The sequence below is a fragment of the Mauremys reevesii genome, linkage group 1 (assembly GCF_016161935.1).
Source record: "Mauremys reevesii isolate NIE-2019 linkage group 1, ASM1616193v1, whole genome shotgun sequence".
NCBI lineage: Eukaryota > Metazoa > Chordata > Testudines > Geoemydidae > Mauremys > Mauremys reevesii.
The window spans coordinates 47,286,640-47,313,792 of NC_052623.1; the positions used below are offsets into that span (position 1 = coordinate 47,286,640).

Here is a 27,153-nt window from a genome sequence, read left to right on the forward strand (position 1 = left end):
AATGGTGTCTTTAAAGTAAAGTCCCCCCTCACACACACCTCTTTTACCCACCAAATCCTTCCTGAGCAGGTCATACGTAGTGATTTTTAATATTCCAATTATGCAAATCATCCTGCCAGCTTGCAGTAATACCAAATATATCAAATTTCTTCTCTTCCATGGGAATTTCCAATTCTTGTTACCCAGACTCCTAACATTGGTATACAAATAACTTTTAAAGTACATACATATTTTTTTCAGATGCTTTATTACACTTGTGTTATTAAACTGTTTCCCCAAAACAAAAGTTGTTTTAATAGACAGTTTAGTATTGTAACACATACTTTGCAACTATTCCTGATTTTCAGAACTCCTTCATCTGTATTTTGTCCTCCCTCCTCTCATTTGTCACTCATTTCTACTCCTAAATACAAAACCACACTGAATCACAATAATTTTGCTTTTAAACATAATTTAGTTTAAAGCTTTCTATTAATTTCCATTTCAGATAAATGAAAAGGAATAATGTTACAGTGTGCTAGAGTAAGAAAGGGCAAATTAGTATTGAATTCTTGCTCATTTGTATTTACAGAATAACAAATTACATACAAAGGGCTTATACTCTACATTTTTGTGTGCTGCAATATAGATTTTTGCACAGCAAACTCAGGTTATAGTTCTATTTCACTACCAAATTCAGAAATGAAAAATTAGTTCCAGGTTATCTTTTCACTTAAAAACTTTTGTGTTTGTGGATGGGCAAATCGTGAACCTGTTTTCTTCTCAGCTTCTAGAAAGCTTAAATTCAAACCCTAAAACCAGCTGTGCCCCTTTCCTACTTCTCCCCTATCTCCCAGCTTTCTACTCCTCCCAAAAACATATTAATACTTTTCTTTCCTTGTTCATTTTTTTAATCCATTTTCTGAGATGGTGGTGTACTGAAATCTATCTGATGTAACCAAATTGATCATTTATTCTGAATTTCATAGAATATTTGCTTAGAATGTGATGCAGTCCACTGAACAAATCCCATTGACTTCAATAGATTTTTGGATCAGGCCCCCAAATCAATAGACTGGTTTATATGTCTATTTTCCTATATTTACTTGGCATCTTCCAGGTATGCAGCAGACTTCAAGTCAACTTCATGGATTGGAAAACAGTTCTGTCAATGAGTCTTGATGTTCTCCATTCTCAATTGAACAGCAAGATTGTATTGTTCTGTGCATGTTCCAAGTATTTATTGAAGTGAATGGAAAAATTTGCATAGAAATTGAAATGATATATTGCCTTTTGTCTAGATATCCATTTGTTTTAAAAACAAAAAATCCACAATTTGTAAATTAAGTAGTCATTATTTTGGGTTTTAGGAATTATTTATCAGAAACATTTGAGCAATGTTGACAAATATCTATTTCAGCACACCAAAGTATAACATAATGCTATATTTTACATAAATAGTACATTCAAAGTAAACTCGTTGTCCAACTTGGGGATTTTAAATACTTTCTTTTTTTCTTTTGATTTAGTTCTTCATAAGGGGGAGAGGTTTAACTCTAAGATATGGGCAGTGAAGGATTACAAAGACAAGATAAAATAGTGAAGATGCTTATACTATTATTAGTGTATTTGGTAAGTAAATAATGAGAACTTCCTTTTCTTCATCATGAATGTTGGGAAATAATTGCATAAACTAGTGAGGTGGAGTAATTTATATATATTTAATACAACTATTAATATATAGAATGCAGTATTTTGAGAATATCAATTTGTTAATGACAATTAGTTATACATTCTTCCAGTTTAAAAATTACTCTATTCAAATTGCATGTGACACATCTTTCCATCCCACTCGTCTGCCCCTCAAAAATCCACCTCTCTCTGAATATGCCCACATGAAGGATGGTTTGATTGCGCAAAATAAAACATATATGAATATAGTGCTTGTGCAACATGTCAGTCTATTGACTTCTGAAGTTGGAGCAAGATCCCCAGAGTTACGCATGAGTACATAATTGATCATCTCTCAGTGCAAGGTGCCAGATTTAAGGCATAGGAGTCAAGTACCCTGTTTATTTATGCAGAAAACAGCAAGAGCACAATTGGCAACAATGCAAGCTTCCACTGCCATATCAGTGTGCCTGAACTCTGACCCAGAGAGACAATCTGTAGGAATGAAGGTAGTTCAGTCTCCCTAGCAGATTCATGCTTCGGCCTTACTACTGAAACTACCAAACAGGGTGATAACTTAGTGGCAACTGTGATGTGATGTGGATGCCCTTCCACTTGGAACTAGACTGACTACCAACATCATCTTCCAGAATGTGCTTTTGATGAAAGTGATTAACTGGGCCTTAGTCATTTAATCAAAAAAGTGTGTGTATGCTTGAGACAGAATGGTAAATGTACTGAGTTTGATGCTGCAGTAGGATTTGCTTATGGAGACCCTTGCATCTCTGCAAGGTCCTACTGATTTTACTGAGACTCTGTATTGGTGTTTCTGCTTGTGGTGCAGATTGCAGCATCAAAGCTGTAGTTTCTAGCTTGGTCAGAAGCTGTACTCAGAAATCATGGAAAGTAGAAATTGGATCTCTATGTGTATTTAATGTATTAAGCAAGAAAATAATTGTGTGACTATTAGTGCAAATTTAAAAAAAAAACTTTTGAAGTGTTCATCCTAAACTCTGGGTGCCATTGAAAATCTCTTTTAAAATGTATACTTAAATATACAGATTCTATTCTTTTTCCCAGATTACAAAACCCAGATATACAGATGGTTTAAATAACTGAAGCCCACTCTTGCAATTTAGAACAAATTAGAGGTATAAAAATATAGGTCAACATTTTCAAAAATGGATGCCTAAAGTTAGGATCTAAAACCATATTTAAACACCTAAATAAGTCACCTGACTTTTTTTTTTCTCCCCTCAAAAGTACCAGTTACCCACAAGTCCTATTGAAGTCAGTGGGAGCTGCTGGGTGTTGAGCACTTTTGAAAATCAGGCCATTTATTTAGGCATATTATTTAGGCAATATGAATTTAGAAGCCCAACGTTACACACCCATATTTGAAAATTTTGGCCATATTCTAGAAAGATATTTCTAGGGAGATAGAATTAACTGAACCATCTTGTTTACAGAAAAGACCTTTTCTCAAAGTGAATTTAAAATAAGAAATTATTATTTTAATATCATTTGTAAGTAGTATTAAGTAATAAGATTTGTGTTGGGTTAAAGTAGATATAATTATACATTCTATTTTAATTAATTTTATAAGATTGTATAGTGTTTAAAATCAATTATTTGGCCTAGATGTAAGTGTCCAGATTAACTATAAAGCATTATTGCTAATTTTTTTTAACTATTTGGTTTTTGTTTTGTTTTTTTAAGTTGAGTAAAGTAATTTGTGAGACGGGGGATTGTAGAGAGCAAGAGTTCAGGGACCATGCTGGAAACTGTATCCTGTGCAAACAGTGTGGACCTGGAATGGAGCTGTCAAAGGTATGTATGGGATATACTGTCATGTGACCCTTTCTTGATTTTTTTTTTCCACAAATATGTTTACACGTATGGTTAACATAATCAATATCAGTTTATGCATGAAAGAACTTTTATGGGTTCAGCTTGTTGTCCACATGTATCCTTTTTTAAAAGTATGTAACTTTTAGTTCCTATTCGTAACCCAAGCCTATATGGTTCAGAAAGTAGTGATGCCATGCAATACCCAAACAGCAATGATTAAGGCAATTTAATCAGGAACCATAAACACTACACTGATTTTTTTAAAGACATTAGAATTTTTTTCATTTTTTTCTCCCTCATAGCACTACAGCATAAGAGTGTTTGGGTGCCTTACCTGCAGGGCTTTGGAGTGGAGCCCGGAGCTGGAGCGCAGAACAGCTCCAGAGCAGTGGAGCTGCAGGTTTTTGCCTGGAGCTGGAGTGGAGCCAGAGCACAGCTCCAAAGCCCTGCTTACCTGTGCATTTCTTATCTCAACACATTTGGATTTTTTTCAAGTGTAACGTTGTATCTGGGTTTCCTGAGTTTATAATGCTTGATTGTGGGATAGTTACAATATCTCTATAATATTTTTTTACTTGTAAATTACTGATAAATTCTATCAACCTAACTCTGTTTTTAACATCCTTTTTCTCTGGGAATTTCCTTAGTTTTTAAAAATTTAATACAAACACTGGGTTTCTTGTTTAAAGAGAATGCTACCATGTGATATTTCCAATGGATTTGGAGATAAGATATATAAATTGTAAAGCATGTTTTAAAAATTTAACTTTTAAAGGTGAATTCACCAGTACATGAAAACAACATAAAGCAGCCAGGTTCCCACTAGCTGGTTAAACCCTATTTATAGCTGCTTTTAATGATAACACAAAGCAAGTAGTGAGTACTGGTGTATCTGGATCTTAATTTGCAATTGACTTATTGATTTAGAGCACTGTCCATGAGACCTGCACAGTCCCTGAGTCCCAGTGTCACTATTCTTTGAGTTCCCCAGCAGTGCTGCCTCAGTTCCTCCAACAGTGCTGCCTCAATTCTTCTATTTTCCAGTGCATTCAGCTGCAATATCCAGCCACCTGCCTCAAGGGGTGGAGGAACTTCATGGGGCCAGTGGTGAAAGAGAACAGTCCCAGCAGCGAGGGAGGGAGAGACCTGCTGAGGGACATTGGGCAGCTCCTCCCCCACCTTCCCCGGGAGTCTCTGGCATCAATTGGCCAGCTGGGGGAGGGGTGCTGATTAGCCAGCATTCCCCATCTCCGAGGATTTATCTTGGCGCAGGGGCCATGTGGAGCCTCTTTCAGCTCTGTTCTAGCAACTGTAATAAGAATTTCCCTGTGTGTATGTGTGTATATAGCACATGAGGCAGTGTGCTTTAGTGCATGGTCTTGCAAATCCTTACTCATGTGAGTAGTCTTATTGAAGTAGGACCCTGTGTGAGAAAATGTTTGCAGGATTGGTCTCGGATTTCAACATCTCTATTTGCCCCTCCAGCACTTTTATCATCCATTCCTGGTCCATTAAAATTCGCTCCTGATTCTGCTTTCTTTCCTACCTGTCTATTTTATACTTTTATTTTAAAGTCTCTCTCCATGACCTGCATTCTTGTTTTTCAGCCTCTGAGGATTGAAACACCTCTCAAAACATGTCCTCCGTTCTCCTCCTTGGTTGCTTCCTTATCAGGCAGAGGCACTCTACCAGTGTGTAGGCAGTTCCTCTGAAGGCCACATCTGCAGAAGCACAAGAAACAATAAATAGAAACATGATTGTTAGTGCATGCACAGCACTGAATCATTATAGCAAAATGCACCTTTTTAAAATATTAACCACTTTCTCACTGTCCCTTGGCAAGTATACAGCTCGGCGAATTCCCTAAACATGGTGAGTTCGGCCCAGGGGCTGCGGGGTATTCAACGTAGGGCAAAGAGTCTCTGTTTTTTTTAAGGGGATCACTGCAGGCGACTAGGATCAATATTGTAAATTCTGCCACCATTTTCCACAGGCGGAGGTCATTGAAACTGATATCTCACTCTTGAGAGTAAGCAAGGATTTAAAGATGCATCTCCTACATGCGTGCAGCTTCAGATCGGGTGCCTATGCTGCTCACCAGGGTGCTGCTTTGATCCCTGCACAAGTGATTGCTGATTGGCACAGGAAAGTTTCCTACAATGGGGGAAGGAACAAAGTAGCTCTGCCAAGAAGCCTTCAGCAGAGGATTGGTGAATACCTCCAGGAGTGTTTCCTAGAGATCTCTCTGGAGGATTCCCATGAAATCTGGGTGTGCATTAACGCACTGTTCCGTCACACTGCATAGCTGCCAAGGGGAATGTGAAGCACAGGCAAACACAGCTAGTCTTCTACATTTCTATCCCTTCACTCACTTCTATCATAAAACAAAGCAAAGGACAGCTCTACCTCATATAACCAAGCAGCAGCAACTCAAAAAGATCACTTACCAGAGCTCCCCTCTCCTGCATCATGCATACCAGAGATGGACTGCTGGGACTAGCTAGATCCCTCCAGAGTGGACAACAGTTCCTGACTCATCGCACTACCAGACAACCCTCCCGTGTGCTCTGTATTATCCTCCTACTTGACATCCTCGTCCATTACTTCATCCTTGGAATTGAGTCCACGGTCTCCAGCCCTGCCGACATATCCATGGGGCTCTTGGTGGTGGAGGTGGAGTTGCCGCCAAAGACAGATAGAAGCAGCGGGTCTTCAGCACAGCTCCAGAGCAATGTTTGATTACCTTGCCTTCTGGTACGCCTGCCTCAGCTCCTTCATCTTTGCACAGCACTGATATGTGTCCCATTCATAGCCCTTATCCAACAAGTCACAAGAAATTTGACTGTAGGTATTGAAGTTCCTACAGCTGGAGTGGAGCTGGGACTGCACAGCCTTCTCTCCCCACAGCACCAGCAAATCCAACAACTCAGGTGTGCTCCAAACGTGGGAGTATTTGCAGTGTAGAGTTGCCGTGATCAGCTGGTAAGATGAGATGTGAGCTCTCCATGCAAAGTAAAAAGGAAGTGGGAAGTCCAAAAATTCCTGGGCCTTTAAAGTGGGAGGGGCAGAAGCTGTGTAGCTGGGTGCAGGGCAGCAGAATGCTGACTGTAGCAGCCAGGATGGACATTGTGGGACATTTCCTGGAGGCTATTTACAGTGACATAACCAAGTGCAGTGGCTACACCAGTGGTGGGCAACCTGTGGCCTGCGGGCCGTATGCAGTTCATCAGGGTAATCTGCTGGCAGGTCGCAAGACAGTTTGTTTACATTGGCACGACCGCCCACAGCTCCCAGTGGCCGCGGTTCACCGTTCCCAGCCAATGGGAGCTGCAGGAAGCGGCACAGGCGGCAGGGATGTGCTGGCCACCACCACTGGCTGACAGCTTCTGCTTCCCAATCTTATTTCTGGAGTGATGAGCTAAATTAGCTCACTGATTCATAAGAATGTTCATACTGGGTCAGACCAAAGGTCTGTCTAGCTCAGTATCCTGTCTTCTGACAGTGGCCAGTGGCAGGTGCTTCAGAGGGAATGAACAGAATAGGTAACCATCAAATGATCCATCCCCTGTCGCCCATTCCCAGCTTCTGGCAAACTGAGACTTGGGACACCATCCCTGCCCATTCTGGCTAATAGCCATTGATGGATCTATCCTCCGGGAACGTATCTAGTTGTTTTTTTAACCCCGTTATAGTCTTGGCCTTCACAATATCCTCAGTCAAAGAGTTCCATGTGTTGTCTGAAAAAAAGCTTCCTTTTGTTTGTTTTAAACCTGCTGCCTATTAATTTCATTTGGTGACCCCTAGATCTTGTGTTACGAGAAGGAGTAAATAACACTTCCTTATTTACTTTCTCCACACCAGTCAGGATTGTATAGACCTCTATCATATTCCCCCTTAGTCATCTCTGTTCCAAGCTGAAAAGTCCCAGTCTTATTAATCTCTCCTCATGTGGAAGCTGTTCCATACCCCTAATCATTTTTGTTGCCCTTTTCTGTACTTTTTCCAATTCCAATATTTCTTTTTTGAGATGGGGTGACCGGATCTGCATCCAGTATTCAAGATGTGGGTGTCCCGTGGATTTATATAGAAGCAATATGATATTTTATGTCTTATTGTCTATCCCTTTCCTAATGATTCACAACATTCTATTTGCTTTTTTTTTTTTACTGCTACTGCACATTGAGTGGATGTTTTCAGAGACCTATCCACAATGGCTCCAAGATCTTTCTTGAGGTATAACAGCTAATTTAGACCCCATCATTTTATATGTATAATTGGGATTATGTTTTCCAATGCGCATTACTTTGCATTTATCAGCACTGAATTTCATTTTGTTGCCCAGTCACCCAATTTTGTGAAGTCACTTTGTAACTCTTTGCAGTCTTCTTTGGACTTAACTATCCTGAGGAGTTTTCTATCAGCTGCAAATTTTGCCTCCTCGCTATTTACCCCTTTTTCTAGATCATTTATGAATATGTTGAACAGTACTGGTCTTAGTACAGACCCCTGGGAGACATCACTATTTACCTCTCTCCAATCTGAAAACTGACCATTTATTCCTACCCTTCGTTTCCTATCTTTTAACCAGTTAGTGATCTATCAGAGGATCATCCCTCTTATCCCATGACTGCTTACTTTGCTTAAGAGCCTTTGGTGAGCGGCCTTGTCAAAGGCTTTCTGAAAACTGAAGTACACTATATCCATTGGATCACCTTTGTGCACATGCTTGTTGACCCCCTCGAAGAATTCTAGTAGATTGGTGAGGCATGATTTCCCTTTTCCAAAAGCCGTGTTGACTCTTCCCCAACAAATTGTGTTCCTCTGTGTCTGACAATTCTGTTCATTACTATAGTTTCAACCAATTTGCCCAGTACTGAAGTTTAGGCTTACTGGCCTGTAATTGCCAGGATCGCCTCTGAAGCCTTTTTGAGAAATTGTCATCACATTAGCTATCCTCCAATCATCTAGTACAGAAATTGATTTAAAAGATAAGTTACATACCACAATTAGTAGTTCTGCAATTTCTTGAGTTTCTTCAGAACTCTTGGGTGAATACCATCTGGTCCTGATAACTTATTACTGTTAAATTTATCAGTTTGTTCCAAAACCTCCTCTAATGACACCTCGATCTGAGACAGTTCCTCAGCCGTGAAGACCAATGCAAAGAATTCATTTAATTTCTCCACAGTGGCCTTATTCTCCTTGACTGCTCCTCTCACATCTTGATTGTCCAGTGGCCCTAGCAGGCTTCCTGCTTCTGATATAAAGAATTTTGCTATTACTTTTTGAGTCTTTGGCTAGCTGTTCTTCAAATTCTTTTTTGGCCTTCCTAATTATATTTTACACTTCTGTTGCCTGAGTTTATGCTCCTTTCTATTTTCCTCAATAAGATTTAACTTTAATTAAGTAACCTTTGATGCTGTGCCATAGATCTTAATAAGAGGAGTCCAGTAAAGTAGAGTTTTACAGTGGTGGGGTGATCTATGAAGTGGCAAAAACATATTACACTTATTGAATTCTGTTGAACATCTTTGATTTTAGAGCGCAGTCTCTTTTCCAATATACTTCAAATTTGGTAGAAAAGGTATGCTACTCTGCACCTAGCTGTAACCTTACCCATTGTGATGGACCCAAGCCAGTTGGGTACAGCAGAGTAGTAGAAGGCAGATATACTGGCCACTGGAAAAGCAGTTTTCTGTTCCCTGACTGACCAGAGCAGGGGCTGCTCCATGCTAGGGTGGACACATGACTCCAATTAGCCTGCAAAGAGTCAAGTGAGGTTGTTAAGCTAATGTGAACACTAACTCTAATTCAGGCCCCTCTGATACTGTAAAAGGGTTCACTCCGGTCAGGCTGGGGAAAGGAAAAGGGAGACAGAGAAAAGGAAGTGTGGCTGAATGGGTGGGTAATGAAGACACCCTCAAGCCACTGGAAGGGAGCCCTAAGGTAGGGATGAAGAAGGCATTAAGAGAGAGAGCCTTGGGAAAGTGGCCCAGGGAAGTGTAGCAGCTCTGGCAGTGAAAGGTCGGCTGCCAACAGCTGCTGCCATTAGGGTCCCTGGTCCAGAACCCGGAGTAGAGGGTGGGCTCGGGTTCCTCCTAACCCGCCACTACAGAAACACCTCCTGGGAGGAGAAGACAGGCCCCTGTCAGTACAGGAAGCTACACTGTTCTTGAATAAGCCCGTAGGAACAACAGAGACTGTGGGAGTTCTCTCACCAACCTCCTTTCTGGCTTATGATGAAGAAGGCTCAGTATACTGTAACCCTGGCCCTAGAGAGAGAAGTGCTACATGGAGAGTCACAGTGAGCCTCTGAGGGTAGCATAAACCACCTGGAAGCACGGAACCCACGGAGACCAGGTCGGACCTCTGTCACACCATATGAAGACTAATATAGTCTTTTCATGAATTTCAGAGTGAAGCTAAAATCAGAATTAAAAATGGAAACTCAGTTGCAATCTTTATCTATGGTCAAGCAGTTGCAAGTATACAATAGTACAGGAGCAATTGTAGAACTGACTCTACACTGTGCTTTCAAATGTACTGAGTAAGCAAACTGGAAAAAAAACCTTTTTCTCCTCTAATTTGAGCTCCGGTAATTGTAGTTTAACTTGTAAAAATAGTAGGTTTGGGGGAAAAAATGAGACAAATGTGATTTGAAGTGGTCCCTTTTTAAATAGAATTGTAGCTCTCAGTATTAACAAAAATTACTACACCGTGTATGCGAAACCAACTTTTAAAACTGCTTATAGCTTATTTTTATTCTTTTACTCATGGTTGGCCAAGAGCACTACCAGTTTCACATCCTCCATTTTAGTCTTGTTACATACCTGCACAAAAAGTTCTCACTGTAGTAGCAACCCAGATGCAACATCAGGGCTATACTGTGTTTTCATACCTGGGTGACTGGCTCCTGGTAGGCCAATCTCACTAGGAAGTCATAGCAGCTGCAGGTTCTTTTTGGTACCTTCTTGCTACCTTAGCTGTCGCATAAATGCAGGGAAGTTCGTTTTGTCACCCACTATGACAATAACTTTTGTAGGAGAATGGCGGCATTCAGCCTCTGCAAGAGCCTTTCTCTGCACAGACAGATTTTATGTGATGTGCAACTTTATCCCTTGCATCACCCAGAAACCACAAACTGTGGTGTGCCAGTGTTCCTCTGTTAGATCACATGCACCTACGTTAAGTCATTCGCCAGACTTTACTTATGGTGCCTTTAAACTTGGCTACACTCCACCTTATGACGAAACAGGAATCGCATTGGCTCCCACCATGACTGTTCCCACCAGAGTTCTCACCTCCCTTGCTTGGTGGTCCAACCCAAGCAAAATCCTGGTGGGGACATGTTTCAGCCCAAGGGCCACCATCCTGACAGACTCCTCCCTTATGGGGTGGGACACTCACCTGGACCTCCACATTGCTCAGGGTACCTGGACCATAAACTTTCTGGAAATGAGAACCGTTTGTCTTGTGTGCAAGACCTTCCTTCTCCTCATACACTTGCTCCATGTACAGGTAATATTAGACAATATCACAACAATGGTGTATATAAATAGGGAGGAGCAATAGCCTGTCTCCTATGCCTAGAAGCAGTCAGACTTTGGAACTGGTGCATCAGAAATAACATTACGATACAGGCCGCATATCTCCCAGGTGTACACAACACCCTTGTAGACAAGTTAAGCAGAAGTTTATCTGCAGACCACAAATGGGAGATCCACATCACAGTTCTAACCAACATAATGGTTCTAACCAACACAATGGGGAACTCTGCTATGGGACCTCTTTGCATCCTAGATGAATAAAGAGCTTCCCATGTATTGCCCCAGGGAAGCCATAGGCCATGATTCCCAGGGCAACACTCTCCTGCTTCCTTGGATGGACGGTCTCAGGTACGCCTTTCCTCCCATCTCTCTACTACTGCAACTTCTCTGGAAGATCAGTTGCAACAGAGCCACCTAGGACCCAACTGGCCCAGACATTTCTGGTTCATGGAACTCCCAGTGATGCCCACGTGCTCACCTATCAGGATCCACAACATTTCAGGCTCTCCTAACTCAGGTGGAGTCAAGCACCCCAAGATCAAGCACCCCAACCTTGGCTCATTCCGGTATTTGGATGGGTGTCAGAAATAGAATGTTCAGGTTTCACACCTGTTCAGGAAATCCTTAACCAAGATAGAAAGTGTTTTACTAGAGCCTACTACCTGGCTAAATGGTGGCGTGCTTTGGCCTGGGCATGTCACCACCAACAATCACTAGATGCCATAGGTATTCCAGTTATCCTAGACTGTCTCCTCTTCTTAAAAACTTCAGGTCTAGCCCTTAATTTGCTGCAAGTACACTTAGTAGCAATTAATGCCTTCCTCCAGCAGAGGGACAATTGTCTTTACACACCTGGCTACTGTGAGACTTATGACGTGCTTGATCGGGACTTTGTCACTGGGCATTATAACTGTGCCTCAATGGGATTTCCACTTTGTCCTGTCAACATTCACAGGTCCACCCTTTGAACTGCTCTCTGACCCAATACCCATGAGGCTGCTGGTTCCTCTGGTACCAAGGGCATGGTTAAACCTAAGGCTATAAAGTCCTAGGCTCCAAGAGGTCATCAGTACCATGAACAGAGTGAGGTGGCAAGAAGAGTATTACCTCTTCTCACTCAGTACCTACGAATCCTGCTCACACTTCATCTGGAGATGATGATCTCCAGTACTTGCAAGGTCATAGACCTTTTTCTCCAATTGGGCCTGCAATTGAACATTCAAAAATCCACCTTACCCCCTGTGCAAAACTTTGAATTCATAAGAGCTCATTTCGATTCAATAGCGGCAAGAGCCTACCTCCCAATGCACAGATTCATGGCCCTATTCAATATAGTCAATACAATCCAGATCAGCCTTCAAACTATGGGCCAGAACTGTCTTCAGCTATTGGGACAAATAGCATCTAGTACTTTCGTTATGGACCATGCAAAACTGTCATAGTGGTCTATGTGCACCCTCATACTGGCTGGCGGACAAGCATGTGCTGAAATGCCGCCCAAAAGCGGCGTCATCAAGAGGCATTGTTGCTGAAATGCCGCCGAAAAGCGGCGTCACCAAGAGGCGTCACTGCCGAAATGCTGCTGATTTTCGGTGGCATTTCGGCGGCGACGCCTGTTGACATTGCCACTTCTCGGTGGAATTTCGGTGGGTGCTTGTCCACCAGCCACGGTCCTCAGTGGCTCGTCATCCGGCGCCCACCACCTGGAAAAGGTTGGGGACCACTGGTCTAAACATTTTATCCCTGCTTAGAGGTTACTGAAAGTAAGTGCACCAAGAGTAACCCACCATATTTAGCAGTGCCAACATAACCTGTGAGGTGGAGGGAAGCCCCATAAAGGAGTCTGTCATCTCTCACTTCCTGTAATATGCAGTAGCCTCTCATTGATATCTGGAAACTGCCAGGAGCAGCTGCAGCAGCATGGGGCTTGCCCTTCCTCCACTTGTCTAATTTGCTCCTCCTCACTCTCTGTACTCTGTTCCTTCCAGTGTGAAGCATATCTCTCAATCTTTTAGCCAGCCATTGTGTGAAATCAAAATGCAAAGCAAATGCGTGTACTTTGGTGATTCACACCATGATTTACAGATGACCATGGTTTTTAGGTAGAAGACCTGTTCTAAAGATGTCCTCTCGCTGTGTGAACCACATACAACTGTAAACTATCTCTCTCCATAGAAGTCAACATCAGGGTTTGAGCCTAGATGAGGACCCTGTCACCTGAGCTTCCAGTTCCAGGAATAGTTGTTCATCTCTTTTCAAACCAATCACTAGAGGAGGACTTGATACACACTTTCTGACTGGGTTGTCCAACTATTTACTAGTCAGTAGTAGTGTAATTGATTCTTGATTCTGTCCCTGGCTCTATGAGAAGAGTGTAAGTTTAGTTGTTAGAAACTGACTTTGAGCTTTCAATATTCTGTTTGGAAAGTAATTAACTGAGTGGATAAGATGTATGTTTGCCATGATAGAGATTGTTGTTCTGTTCCTGACTGCCTGGCATAATCTTTCTGGGTATGTCTACACTGAGATAAAAGATCTGCAGCGTGGCTGTGGCTGGGCAGGGTTAGCTGAACTAGGGCTTGGGCTGTGGGACTGTAAAACTGCAGTGTAGACATTCGGGCTTGGTCTGGGATTCAGCAAGGGAGGAGGGTCTCTCAGCCCAGGGTCTAGCCTGAGCCTGAATGTCTATGTGCAGTTTTTAGCCCTGCAGCCCAAGCCTGACCCATCTGACCCAGGCTCTGAGACTCAGTGCCACAGGTTTTTTATTGCAGTGTAGACATACCCTTTGTTAACCTATTTGAAAAATTAGGGAGGGGTTGCGTGCAGCAGCTCAAACTTGATTGCTTTCTGTTGTTCAGGTTTGTGACCTTGGTCAGTAATAAGTGTGTTCTGAAGTGCATGAGAATATAAACAGGGCTGGGGCAGAGGGTTTGGAGAGGCTCAGGTGGAAGGGCAGCCTGCCCTGCCATTAGCAGATGCGGGGCACTAGGACCCTGGGGCAGCAGATGCTGCCAGAAGCTGCTCTGCATAGGAATGTGCTACTCCGGCAGCACAAACAGGTACGGGAGAGGTGCGCCCCGCTTTCTTCCAGGCAGGGATTGAGATAGAATAATAGATTATCAGGGTTGGAAGGTCATCTAGTCCAACCCCCTGCTCAAAGCAGGACCAATCCCCAGACAGATTTTTACCCCCAGATCCCTAAATGGACCCCTCAAGGATTGAACTCACAACCCTGGGTTTGAGCAGGCCAATGCTCAAATCACTGAGCTATCCCTCCCCTTGGAGGAAATATAAGTAAAAAGAGTTAATTATGGACCCCAAATAGAGATAATAAAGTGAGAACATTAATAGTAAAACTTTGCTATAGAACATTGAAATACAAAGCTTTTTGATAAGAAAACAAAGCACTGGACAATCGAAGTTATCCAGACAAGGGGGGGAAGGGAAGAGGTGGTGAATTGCAGAGCACACCAAAATGTGGACGTGGCGGGGGAGACCCACAGGGGCCGGGGCCCTCTCCAGACAGGGCTGGGGGAGAGACCCAGCTCCAGATATTGGTGGAGCAGAGCCCCCAGCCCTGAATATTGCTGGAGCTCGAACACCACAAAAGAATATAACCAGCTGCCTATGTCAAAGAGTACTCAAAGTTTGCATTCTATATTTTGTTTACGATTCTTATGAAACTTGTTCAAAATAAAGGTTTAAAACTCTCTTTGAGCTGGAAACTCCAACACAATCTTAACTCGACTGCCACAACCAGCTTTAGCATAACATACATATTCTGATGAGAGATAAGAATGGGTTAATTTTAATTATTAGTAATTAGATAATCATTGTTGATCCCACCAATTCCAATTCACCTCTTACAGAGATATTTTCCTTTTTTTAACACAGACTGCTCTTACACTGTGTTTGATAAGTGACAAAGAAAATTCTCAGATAAAGCTAGCAGTCCACCTTTAACTCACCATTTCAGGTATCTTATACTAGTGTATGAATTGATATTCTCAATACTTGTAATTTTTGGATACACCACTCTCCTGTCCTGCTGTCCTAGCTGCTTTAACTTGGCATTTTCATTGAGGGTTTTTTGTTGTTTGTTTGTCACAACGTTACATCATATTTATATCTGCTTATTAATATTTGTTTGATTATGTGCTCCTTGGGGAAGAGACCCTGTTTTTTCTTGCACTGGGCCCAAACACTTCTAACAAATACTACTGAAGTATGATTCTGTGGACACACGGATTACTCCTGGGGGAATTCTACACCACTGCGCATGCACAGAATTTATGTCCCCTGCAGATTTCTTTGCTTCCCCATCAGAAAAATGACTTTCTGACGGGGAAAGCAAAGGGAAGCCACAAGAGCAGTCATGCGACCCTCTGCAGAAGTACATTTTGGGTGTCCAGGGCAGCCAGTATACAGGTAAATCACTGTGGGGGAGGGGGCAGGACTGGGGAAGACCCGTCTGGAGGCTCCTACCCTGCACCCGGCTCAGCTGCTAGTCCTAGCTTGGCTGGGGAGGATGGGACTTCCTCTTCCGCTGCACAGCATCCGGGGCCGGATCACACCCATCCCCAGATCTCTCCCCCAGCTGCAGGAAGCTCTGCAATCTCCCCCATACCCTCCCCCCTCTTCCTACACCCTTTGCTCCTCAGCTGCCGGGGCCAAGATCCCTGTATGGGGAGCTGCTCCCCCATTTGCCTAACTCATGTGCATCCAGACCCCCTCATACCCAGACCCTCTTGCCAAGCCTCACCCACCCACACCCAGAATCCCCCCTTGCTGAGCCCCACTCCCCCTGCATCTGAACCGCCCTGACAAGCCACCTAGATCCCCACCTCACCGAGCCCCAGCCAGCTGTACCTGGATTGCCACCCCACTGAGCCCCACTCCCCCAGTATCTGGACCCCCCACTGAGCTCCCCACACCTCTCTGCCAAGTTATCACCCCCAGAGCACTCCCCTGCCCCGCTGAGCCCCAACCACCTTCACCTGGACCCCCCAGCAGAGTCCCATTACTGTTGCACCCAGAAACCCCCAACAAGCCCCTATGCAACCAGATCCCAGATCCCCATTGAGCTGCCTGTACCCAGACTGCCCCAAACAGAACCGTCTCAACCCACACATGCATCCCCCCCACACTAAGCCTCTCCATACTTGGATCCTGCCTTGCTGAGCCTGCCTGCCCACACCTGGTGCACCTGGCATGGAGGGGAAGGCCTTAGGGTGTTTCTGGGGCAGGTCCGGTCCTTGTGCTGTGTCAGGGTTGGGTGCAGCCTCACCACTGAGTCCATGTCCCGGGGGGGAGCTGCACAGTGATCTCCCACCTCTGTGCAGCCAGTGGCCTGTGCTCCCCAATGCCTTGCTGGAGCCTCCATATTCATTTGACAAATAAAATTTGAAGAATTTTAAAATATTGTGTACAGATTTTTTTGGTGCAGAATGCCGTCAGGAGTAACTGATGTACACATAGCTTGTGACTAAGGCCATTGGAAATCTGTGGGAACCTTTTGAAAAGTTCTGTAGAAGCACTAACAGCAATCAGGGCCACTACCTGCACATTGCCCCAGTTGGTCCATTTATATACCCTACCCTCCCTCCAGTGCAGGATCTACTTCAACTCTGGGGGTCAAGAGAGAGAGAGAAGAAGGCCAGATGGAAAATGCCATATTGACGGTTGTGTGGATGTCTGAAATTGTGCCCCTTGTGTGTATGCATTTTGATACAGTCTTTCAATGATATGCTCACATACCGTTTCCCCCCCCTCATTCTGTGCAAGGCTGGATAAACAAGAACTATCGTTGCCCATGCAACCTTAAATGTGGAATTTCACAACTTTTGAGTGCTTGATTTTGCAATATAAATAACATTTTAACAGCTGTTTGTGCAAAATTATGTTTAGCTGCACAATAAATAGGTACATAAAATGACATGAATACACAATATACAGTTTATATCCTGTATAGATCTGTGTGTATATCTGTGTGTCCATCTGTACCCTTCCGTGCAAGCTGAAGAAAAGTTCTATGGCAGATCTCATAATTTTGCTACAGAATGGGAAAATGAGGATGGGCTTGTTCAATGTCTTGAGCGGTTGAACAAAAATCTCTTCTGAGGTAGAAAAAATAGTCGGAATCCTCTAATCTTCCGCAGTGTCTCTGCTAGTGGCCACAGCCCAGGTCTGCAGGCAGTCTAGATGGTTAGTGCTAAGGATTCCATTTTTCATTCACCAATGTTTTTCTAGGGGAGCAAAGCCTTTCTCTCTCTCTCTCTCTCTCTCTCTCTTTTTGCACAATCTGGCCTTTAGTTTGTGACTAAAAATCTTTATAAATGTGCAGTTCTTCAAGTGATTGCACATGTCCATTACACTGTAGGCACATGCACACCCAGTGCACAGACTGCTTCAGTGCGCTGAGCATGCACACATCACCAATGAAATGGACATGTGCAACACATCTTGAAGAACAATAGTTACAAAACAGGTAAGTAACGGGTTTTTTTGGGAGAAGGGGTGGGTTTTTTAGTATTGTGCATTTACAATATCTGTTTCTCTCTCTCTCAAAACAGTTTGGGTCTTTGTTGTGTCTTTAAAACTTGTATGTACTGAGGCCATTCTACTGACGGTCTCCCCATGCCTGAGGAGAAAAGGAGGTGTTTGAGAAAGCATCACCTGTGTACTATAGTGGTTTCTGTCCCTTTGAGGAGGTATCCATGTGTGGCTAAGAGGATGTGACTGGTTGGGATGGAAGGATTTCATTTTGTAGATTGTTCTTACATCCCCCAGAACAAAAAACAGCACAGAATCCACTCAAGTTTAATTCATCTAGTGGCTGCATTAAGTTTTGTTCCGAGTTCCTCAGTGTTGTGAAACGCTCATTCCCTACTACTCTCTTTTAGGAGAACTACTGGTTCTACTGGAAACTATTGGTTAACTAGGAGATTGTTAAATTACTAAAATTCTTAGTGGGTAATGAACATTTCAAGCCCTTGTTCTCTATGTCCATTAACTAGCCCTATGTTGTATTTGCCAACAGAGCTTTTAAACCTTTGAAGATTTGTCCTCTCTTCAGCAATTAACTTTGTTCACCTTAGATATGCACCTTAATATCAAAGTGTTTCTTTCCTGTTTTTGTAAATGAATAAGTGCCCAAATACTGCATTCGTCCCAGGTTCTTCACATTCGCATGACCAGCGTAATTAAAAAACAGACAGCTCAATAATTCTACCATAAGCTGCTAGTAATGAAGCAGTTGGAGTCCCTGAAGACCATTATCATTGAAATGCTCAGTGGTTTCTCAAATAAAATGGATGACTCAGTATTACTTATAGAAGTAAGGGAGATTATTAGCAGTGGAAGACACATTTGAACTTGCCGAAAAGATGGCTTTTGTCTCTAGAAAGACCAACTTTCAGTAATAATTACACTCCCAGAAGTCTCTCCTTATTCACACATTCAATGTTTGAATAGCTTGCTATTGCTTGTTAATCCCTGCAGGAATGCGGTTTTGGATATGGGGAGGATGCACAGTGCATGACATGCAGGCTAAACAGATTCAAGGAGGACTGGGGATTTCAGAAGTGCAAACCTTGTCTGGACTGTGCAGTAGTTAACCGGTTTCAGAAGTCCAACTGTTCTGCCACCAGCAATGCAGTGTGTGGGGACTGCTTACCAGGGTAAGTCATTTTCTGTAGATGAAACTTGAAATACAAAATTTAAAACAAGTTGCATTAATATTTACTTGTTTGTGTGATCTGGAGAAATTAGTACATAACTGGGAATCAGAAAACCCAGAGTACTAATTCTGACTCTGTCAACAATTTAGTGTATGGCCCTGAGCAAATCACTTCACTTATCTATCTGTTTTCCCACTTGTAAGATCGGGATAATAATATTATCAGTGTCTGTACAGTGCTTTGAATACATAAAGTGCGATAAAATGCTAGGTATTATTATTACTGTTGTTATTTCTTAAAGAACTCAACATCTGATTAGACATTTCCAAACTGCAAATAAGTTCCAATTTGACTTCTTCCTCTTACCTCTCCAAACCAATTTAAAAATTATTATAAATGTATTATCACCCCAACACTGAAGTCAAAATATTTTCTAAATTCTGATGAAACCTCTTTAATCTTGAAACTTCATCTGTGGGTTAACCCTTACAGGTCTCATTATCACTGTGATATTTATGAATATATTATTTTACTTCTGAAAAATATTAAATTTGTTTAATCATCAGGTTTTTACATCCTAAGATTTGATAATAGGGAGATAAATTCTGTGTTCAGTGTGAATGCTGTGTTCCTGACTTTGAATGGGATGTCACCTACCACAGAAGGCACAATTTGGTCCTATGAATGCGTATAGTCACTAATATTGATATCATTTACACAGTGTACTGTGAATTACCTGCAATGGTTTAATGTAAGTGAGAAAGAACTAAATCTTTATATTTTCTTATCCTGATCGAAAGTTAATACACCTCTACCCCGCTATAACGCGACCCGATATAACACAGGTTCGTGTATAGCACGGTAGCAGCGGGGCTCTGGCGACACTTTAAAGGGTCCAGGGCTCCGGCTGCTGTGGGGAGCCCCGGGCCCTTTAAATTACTGCTGGAATCTTGCCACTGCTACCCCGGGGCTGTGGCAGCGGGGCTCAGGCGGTGCTTTAAAGGGTCTGGGGCACCAGCTGCTGCGGGGAGCCCTGGGCCCTTTAAATCACCGCTGGAGCCCTGCCGCCCCTACCCCAATATAATGGGGTTTCAGCTGTAACACGGTAGGGATTTTTGGCTCCCCATGACCGTGTTATAGCGGGGTAGAGGTGTACTCATTTCTAGTTCTAATTCTCATGGTCTCTAGAAATAGGATTTCTATGGGACTTGAATAGGTTGTGTTATTCAGCTAGAGTACCCATTTGAAAATCTTACCAAGAAGGAGTAAAACTTACTATTTATATCTATATGCATTGTGCTTTACAAAGTAATAAAGCTACAGATTCCCTTCCCAAGAAGTTTTCAGTCTACAGCGACAGAGTGTTGAAAAATAATGGCCACAACAGTGAGAGATTGAATTATGCTTATAAGACCTGATCCCTTGAAATGAGTTGAAAGAGTCCTGTTAACTTTAGTGACTTGGGTTGGGGCCCATCTTGTTTGTGCCCTATTTCCCCGACCCCAATACAGTATAACTTGAGGCAGTGTCTGGAGTGAAGTTTGATAAGTTATAAGTGGTCATTATAGCAGCTGAGAATGTTAATCATTTAGGTCCTGATCCTCTAAAGACTTGTTTACATGCTCAAGTTTACCCACTGTGAGTAGTTCCATTGAGATCAATGCAGTTACTCAGTGTGTAAAGTTGAGTGCATGTATAAGTCTTTGCAGGATCACAGTGCTATTTCTTATGGTATACAGATTCATTCCATAGCTACCATTAAGTCTAGAAGATTGTTAGGACTGTTGGTCACAAATTTATAAACATTTGATTTATTTTCTTCATCACTGGCCAAAATATTTGTTTGTTTACCTCCACTACCCCAAGGTCACTGCCCAGCCTTGATTATTCGTATTTATTATTTTTAACTCAAGACTGGTGGTGATGGCTTGTGCTCAATCCTCCTTATTCTTACACTAAATTGATGAAGCAGTGAGCGTGATCTTGGGGGTTGTCAACTATTGAACATTAAGGGATTTGGACAAAATTCACTGATGATTGGTCAAATAAATGAACAGATCAATTCATCAATATGGCATCAGTGTTGCAAATCTCCTTTTAACTAAACAAGTGACAAACTGGGACTTATGGTTATTTCACAGACCTTGCTGAGTTTGTCTCATCTTGTTAGTCCCACACTATCAATCTGTCTCATCAATTTGTAAAATTAGATTGTAAATTATCTGTGACGGGCTGTTTTTGTGATTTGTTTTTACAGCACCTACTACCTCAGGATCCTGATTCATGATTGGTGACCCTAGGCATTACCATAATAAATACAATAAATAAGTGCCAAGGACTAAGTCACCATTTTATTCCTTCTTGGCAACTGTATAGCAATTCAGATTATTGTCCTACCTATGAGTCATGTATTTTATTCCATCACTAAAGGGCTCCTAATTAGGTTTTCACATGTACCCATACCAACTACAGGCATTTTTAGCACCTTTTGGACATGGGCTACCTGTGCCTTTGAGAGAGTGTGCAAACTTTTACCTCTATCCTGAATCCAGAAGTGAGTTTTCTTCCTCTAGGAACACTTAGCAATGCCTAAGCAACAACAATTCCAGTTTGTTTAAATAATATGAGATGTATTCAATACAGAAAATGAAGAAAGGAATTAAGCATAACAAAAAATGACTAATTTAAAGACTATGCAAAGCATAACTAGCTAAATGGTTTAGCCTATGGTTAAGGAGAATTGAGTTTTGCATTTCAGCAATGGTCTGTATTGCAGTGGCATACTGGCTTTTAACATCCTTCTATTCTATCTAATGTGTGCTTCCTCTGTTCATATCACAGCATCAAACTAGTTTGTTGAGCTGTTGATTTTGAGCTGTTGATTTTGTTGAGCTGTTGAGCATCCATTTTATTTTAATGGGTGCATCAATGATGGGTTTTCTAAATATAAAAATTTGTCTGATTTGTAGGCAATCACATTATCACCAACCTGGTGCCAGTACAATCAATACTTCATGTTATTTTAGATAGATCATAAGTGTGCTAGTCACATCAAAGTAAACATTTAATCCAAGAAGTTTCCTTGAAGAAACCACAATTTACATGATTCAAACCTAGTACAAGGCTCAAAACAAAACTAAATAAGTTGGTGAGGTGTTGTAGGCTGTTATATTCTGGCACAGGTTATTTTAAAACCTAACTCTCAAAAGCATATTAGGAAGTTCTTATTTATCCTCTGCTACGTCTCTTATCTGTTTTAAGATTGTATCCTGATGCCCATCACCATAGCTAGCATCTGAGCATTGTGCACCAAATCAGTAGCAAAGTTCATAAAGTCTCAGCTCTTCTCTCTTTTCAGGGTCAAATCTCTGCTTGGGTTATGGTGTTAGGGTTTTATATTTTTGGGGGTAGTTTATTGATTTGTTTGTTCAGGAGTTTTTTCTTTGTTTATTTTTTTGTTCATTTGTTCCTCCTTATAGCTGTCTGACTTACTCCTCATGCCCTATGTTTCAACCCCGTGTTTTTATTTAGCTTGTTTGCGAATAAACTCTAATATGGGTGACAGATTCAAGTTGTAGATCTATCATATTTTATTTGTACCATGCCCACAGATGTGCTAAATGCCTCATAAATAAATAGACAGGTCCCTGCCCCCAAAAGCTTACAGTCCAGAATATAAATATGATATGAGTGATAGCACAAAAGGGAATGGAGTGAGGGTGAAACATGGATCATGGGGTGACTTGGCTACTTCATATTCATTCTTTGATGAGTTTTGTAACATAAACATTCTCCTAGTTCACTTCTTGTACAGTTCACAACAGAATTGTGTTTGAGAGAATCATCTTGCTTTTCTGAAGGTTTTGCAGGGTAGCATGTTCTTCTTCAAGTGCTTGCTCATGTCCATTCACATGTATGTGTGCACATACCATGTACACCATTGCTGAACGGTTTTTCCCTGAGTGGTATCTGTTGGGTCGGCTCCAGTGCCCCCTGGAGTCACACCTTCATGGCACTGTATATAGGAGCCTGTCACCTCCTCACTTCCTTCTTTCCACCTGTGACAATCGCCGGAACTGCTCGTTCTTGCTCTGCAAGTTCTCTCCCCAGTGGACTTCTTTGTATTTTTTCCTGTAAATAGCTTTAAAATTTTAGTAGTTCGTGTTTGCAGTTAGTTAATAGTTGTTAGTATAGAGTAGGACCCTGCTTTCCCACCCCGGCATTGGGGCATGCCTCAGTCTCCGAGTTTTAAGTCATACGAGGCTTGCCACAAGCCTGTGCCTCTCAGTGATCCGCACTCAACCCAAGTGTTTGGGCAAATCCCACCTGCATGATCGTTGCAGGATCTGTAGAGGTTTTAAGCCCTGGACTCAAAAGGAAAGGTAGCAGAGACTTAAGTTCCTCCTGATGGATGTGGGCTCTTCATCCCCCGGAGCGAGGTCACCCTGACTTGGCACCAAGCACCTCTGCCTCTGTGAGGAGTGTGCCAGCTTCCATGAGGGACAGACATCGCAGCCTGGCCTCCTCGGCACCGAGAAGAGACTCCTCATCAGTGTCACATGACTCCCAGCACTTCCACAGTTCACCAGTATAGAGAAAGTCGGTGCAGGAGAGCATGCAGCACTGCTCCCATTTTCTGGTACTGTGCAAGAAACAGCGTAAAACAGACAAGGGGGGTGCTCCTCTACCCCAAAGCCTGCCAGTCATAAGGACTCTGGAAGTGTTAGACCCACCCAGGGCCACTGTGGCTCAATGACTGCTGCTGTGGCACCATTGACTCCGGACCAGAGAGAGAGCTGTCAAGTCCAGTGCTATTGGGTTTCCCCCGTCAAAGAGCCATAGGAGTGCAGGGCTGGCGCTCCTGTCCACAACTAAGGCATTCCAGGCAAGACAGGATCTGATGTCCCTCCCGGTATCACCATCTAGACACAAGCCAGCACTGGAGGCAAGGACAATTATGGTACTGATGCCCCAGGTGCCGTCCAAAGGGAAGTTGGCAATGAGGCAGCAGCATAGGTCTCCCCTAGCCCAGTGCCGCTTGCTGGTACCATCCAGCACCTCCCCTCCCCGGTCTCTGGGTAGTGAATCCTTGGCATCAGACTCAGAGCCTGAGTCCTATGCCTCAAGAAGGAGCCAGAATCAGTTGTGCCAACAGTACTGAATGGATTATATGAACCAAGGATTCACACCTATAGGCTGGCCAGCATAATGGCAAATGCCCGTGCAATGGCCCTTTTGAACTCTGTGGGTTTTTCATCAGGTCCAAGGACCTCAGTCAAAGAGGTCCTATTGGGAGGCCTCAGAGAGAAGAGCCCCACCACAACCACCTCCTCTAGCAATGCAGGGACTGGACCAAGGCACTGAGCCAGGTACCGTGCTTCAGGGAAGGTATTGAGGGACCCGTCAGAAGCAAACAGACAAAAACAAAGACTGGTACTGGTCCTAGGATCCTCTTTCCTCCTCACTGGATAAGGCGGGCATGGAAACCTCAAGGGCACTCATTTGAGATGACCACAAGGCCCATCAGGAGCTGCTAAAGAGGGTTGCCCAAACCTGTGGATACAGGTGAAGGAAGTTGCATAGACCTCCCACTCCCTTGTGGACATTTGGGCACCATCAGGTCCATCCAGGGTAGCCCTACCCCAAATAGTGCCATTTTAGAACCAATCTAAGTGTGTGGCAGACTCCATCCTCTGTGCAACCTACGGCAAAGAGGATGGAGAGAAAATACTTTGTCCCACTGAAGGGGTTTGAATATCTTTACACTCACCCCCCTCCTGGGTACCTAGTAGTCTCAGCAGCAAATGAGCGAGAGTGACAGAGGCAATGGGGTCCTACCCCGAAGGCTAAGGATGCCAAAAAGCTGGACCTCCTTGGCAGGAAGATCTATGCTACAAGGGGGCTCCAGCTTCACGTTGCAAATCAGCAGGTGCTCCTTAGCCAATACAATTTTAATACTGGAGAGCAATGACAAAGTTATTGCCCCAGGAGTCCAGAGCCGAATTCTCAGCCTTGGTCAAGGAGGGCAGGGCGGTGGCCAAAGCATCCCTGCAGGCAGCTCTGGACGTAGCCATCTCAGCAGTTGTTTTGCAAAGAGCCTCTTGGCTACAGGCCTTGAGCCTCCCTCATGAGGTGCCTCAGACTATCCAAGACCTGCCTTTTGAAGGCACAGTGCTATTTTCTTAGCGAACAGATGCTAAGCTGCACAGCTTGAAGGACTCCATGGCTGCACTGAAATCATTGGATCTGCACACCCTGGTCCTGTTGAGAAAACATTTCAAGCCGCAAGGCAGTAATTACAAGAGGAGGCCTCCTCCCCAACCTTCCTTGACCCAGGGATCTGTGCTCACCAGGCAGTCAGCTAGCTCCAAGCAAGCATTTTGAGGGTGCACCCAAGGATGGCATATCTGAGCTATACCTGGACCCACTATCTTAGTGGACCGGCTATCCCACTTCTATCGGGGCATGGGCCCATATCACCTCAGACCGCTGGGTGCTACGCATGATAGGACTAGGATACACTCTGGAATTCAGTTTTTCCCCTCCTTCTCACCCTCCCTCCCCATCCCTCTTCAGAGACCCTTCTCACAAGCAACTTCTAATTCAGGAGGTGCGAACGCTCCTGCAAGTGGTAGCAGTAGAGGAGGTTCTTCTGGAGTTAAGGGGTAGGGGGTTTACTCCCAATATTTCCTAATCCCCAAAGGCAGTTTCAGACTCATTCTGGATCTGCGAAACCTCAACAAATTCATGAAGTAGCTGAAGAACCACGTGGTCTCCCTGGCCTCCATTATCCCCTCTTTAGATCCAGAAGACTGGTATGTCGCCCTCTACCTGAAGGACGCATATTTTCACATATCCTTAGTTCCGGACCACAGACAATTCCTGTGGTTCATTGTGGGACAGGTCATCAATGCCACTGTAGCTAGTAAAATAGGCGGTAGTGGCATCACCTGTGGTGAAGGTCTGAGTGCTGCTTCCTTAAGCAGTGTTGACAATGCTGTGGTGGAGGAGGTAGGCTTGCTCTTGCCTCTCAACTCCAAGTCAGTGTGCCTGAGATTGGCAGATGCCATGGTGTGGGCACTCTGACCTTTTGGCCTATCAGTGGCCCCTCAGGTCTTCACAAAGTGCCTGGTGGTAGTTGCTGCCTTCTTGAGAAAACGAAGAGTACAGGTGTATCCCTACCTCGATGACTGGCTGGTCAGAGGCAGGTCCAGAGAATGGAAGCACACATTCAGTTAATATTGTCAACCTTCCAGAGGTTAGGCTTGTTGCTGAATGCGCAAAAGTCGACCCTTATCTCCATCTAAAGGCTTGAGTTCATAGGGGCCATTCTTGACTCAGTCCAGGCCAAGACCTTCTTACCAGAAGCCTTGTTCCAGACACTGAGCTCAAACACAGAGAACCTCAGGAAACATCCTGCAAGTGGTAGCCTTGTTCCAGACACTGAGCTCAAACACAGAGAACCTCAGGAAACATCCCACTACCACTGCGAGGACCTGCCCGAAGTTCTTGGGGCACATGGCATTGTGCACATATGTGGTAAAGCACATGAGTTTGAGACTCAGACTGCTTCAGGCCTGGCTAGCGACAGTGTACCGGCCAGGCCAGGACTGCCTGGACAAAGTGCTCACATTTCAACGCCCTCATCTGGTGGTTGCCCCCAGAGGTGGTTTGCGCAGGCGTTCCATTCAGGAGACCACAGCTGTTGATGTCTCCTTCATCTGAGCCATGAGTCCCCTCACCTGATGGCTTGGAAGCTCCAAGGCTGAATCCTTTGAAGTCAGCATCCTCAGGTCCAGTACAGGAATTTCTGTTAGGTAGCAGAAAGCATCCACCAGGGCCACCTACCTGGTGAAATGGAAAAGGTTCTCAATCAAGGCAGGACAGAAGGGGATCTTGCACATGCAAATGACAATACCATGTATTCTGGACTATTTGTTACATCTAAAGCAGCAAAGGCTGTCGGTGTCTTTGATTAGTGTGCACCTTGTAGCTATCTCAGTCTTCCACCCAAGCATGAGTAGCAGGTCCATCTTTGCTAACACACTCTGTAGCCACTTTCTTAAAGGACTGGACAGGCTGTACCTGCACATGAGAGAGCCAATCCCACTTTGAGACCTTAACTTGTTTCCCTCGAGACTCACAGAGGGAACCTTTGAGCCCTTAGTGACATGCTCTTTGCTCTACTTGTCATGGAAGATGGTCTTCCTCATGGCCTTCACCGTGGCCAGGAGAGTCTCAGAAATTAGGGCCCTTACTTCAGAACCACCCTACATGGTTTTCTTCAAGGATGAGGTCCAGCTGCACCCCCACACGGTCTTCCTCCCAAAGGTGGTATTGCAGCTCCACAATAACTAAGACACTTTCCACCCTGTCTTCTTCCTGAAGCCACCTGCCAGTAGCCAGGAGCAGAGGTTCCATTCACT

General features: G+C 43.6%; 1 protein-coding gene across 7 annotated transcripts in view; it reads left to right on the forward strand.

The window, feature by feature from the left end:
* The window catches only part of TNFRSF19 (TNF receptor superfamily member 19), a 101,575-nt gene that overhangs the window by 18,750 nt on the left and 55,672 nt on the right, over positions 1-27,153 (forward strand). For 6 of the 7 annotated variants that reach the window (XR_005598013.1, XM_039537076.1, XM_039537093.1 and 3 more), the window contains 3 exons: positions 1,509-1,611; positions 3,370-3,480; positions 18,549-18,727. Coding sequence is in view for 6 of the 7 variants with exons in the window: in XM_039537076.1 (XP_039393010.1) it covers positions 1,543-1,611; positions 3,370-3,480; positions 18,549-18,727 (359 nt within the window). In the remaining variant the exon portion in view is untranslated. Of the gene's footprint in view, positions 1-1,508; positions 1,612-3,369; positions 3,481-14,942; positions 15,025-18,548; positions 18,728-27,153 lie in introns of those variants that run through there. The other variant, XM_039537101.1, reaches the window with a different exon arrangement.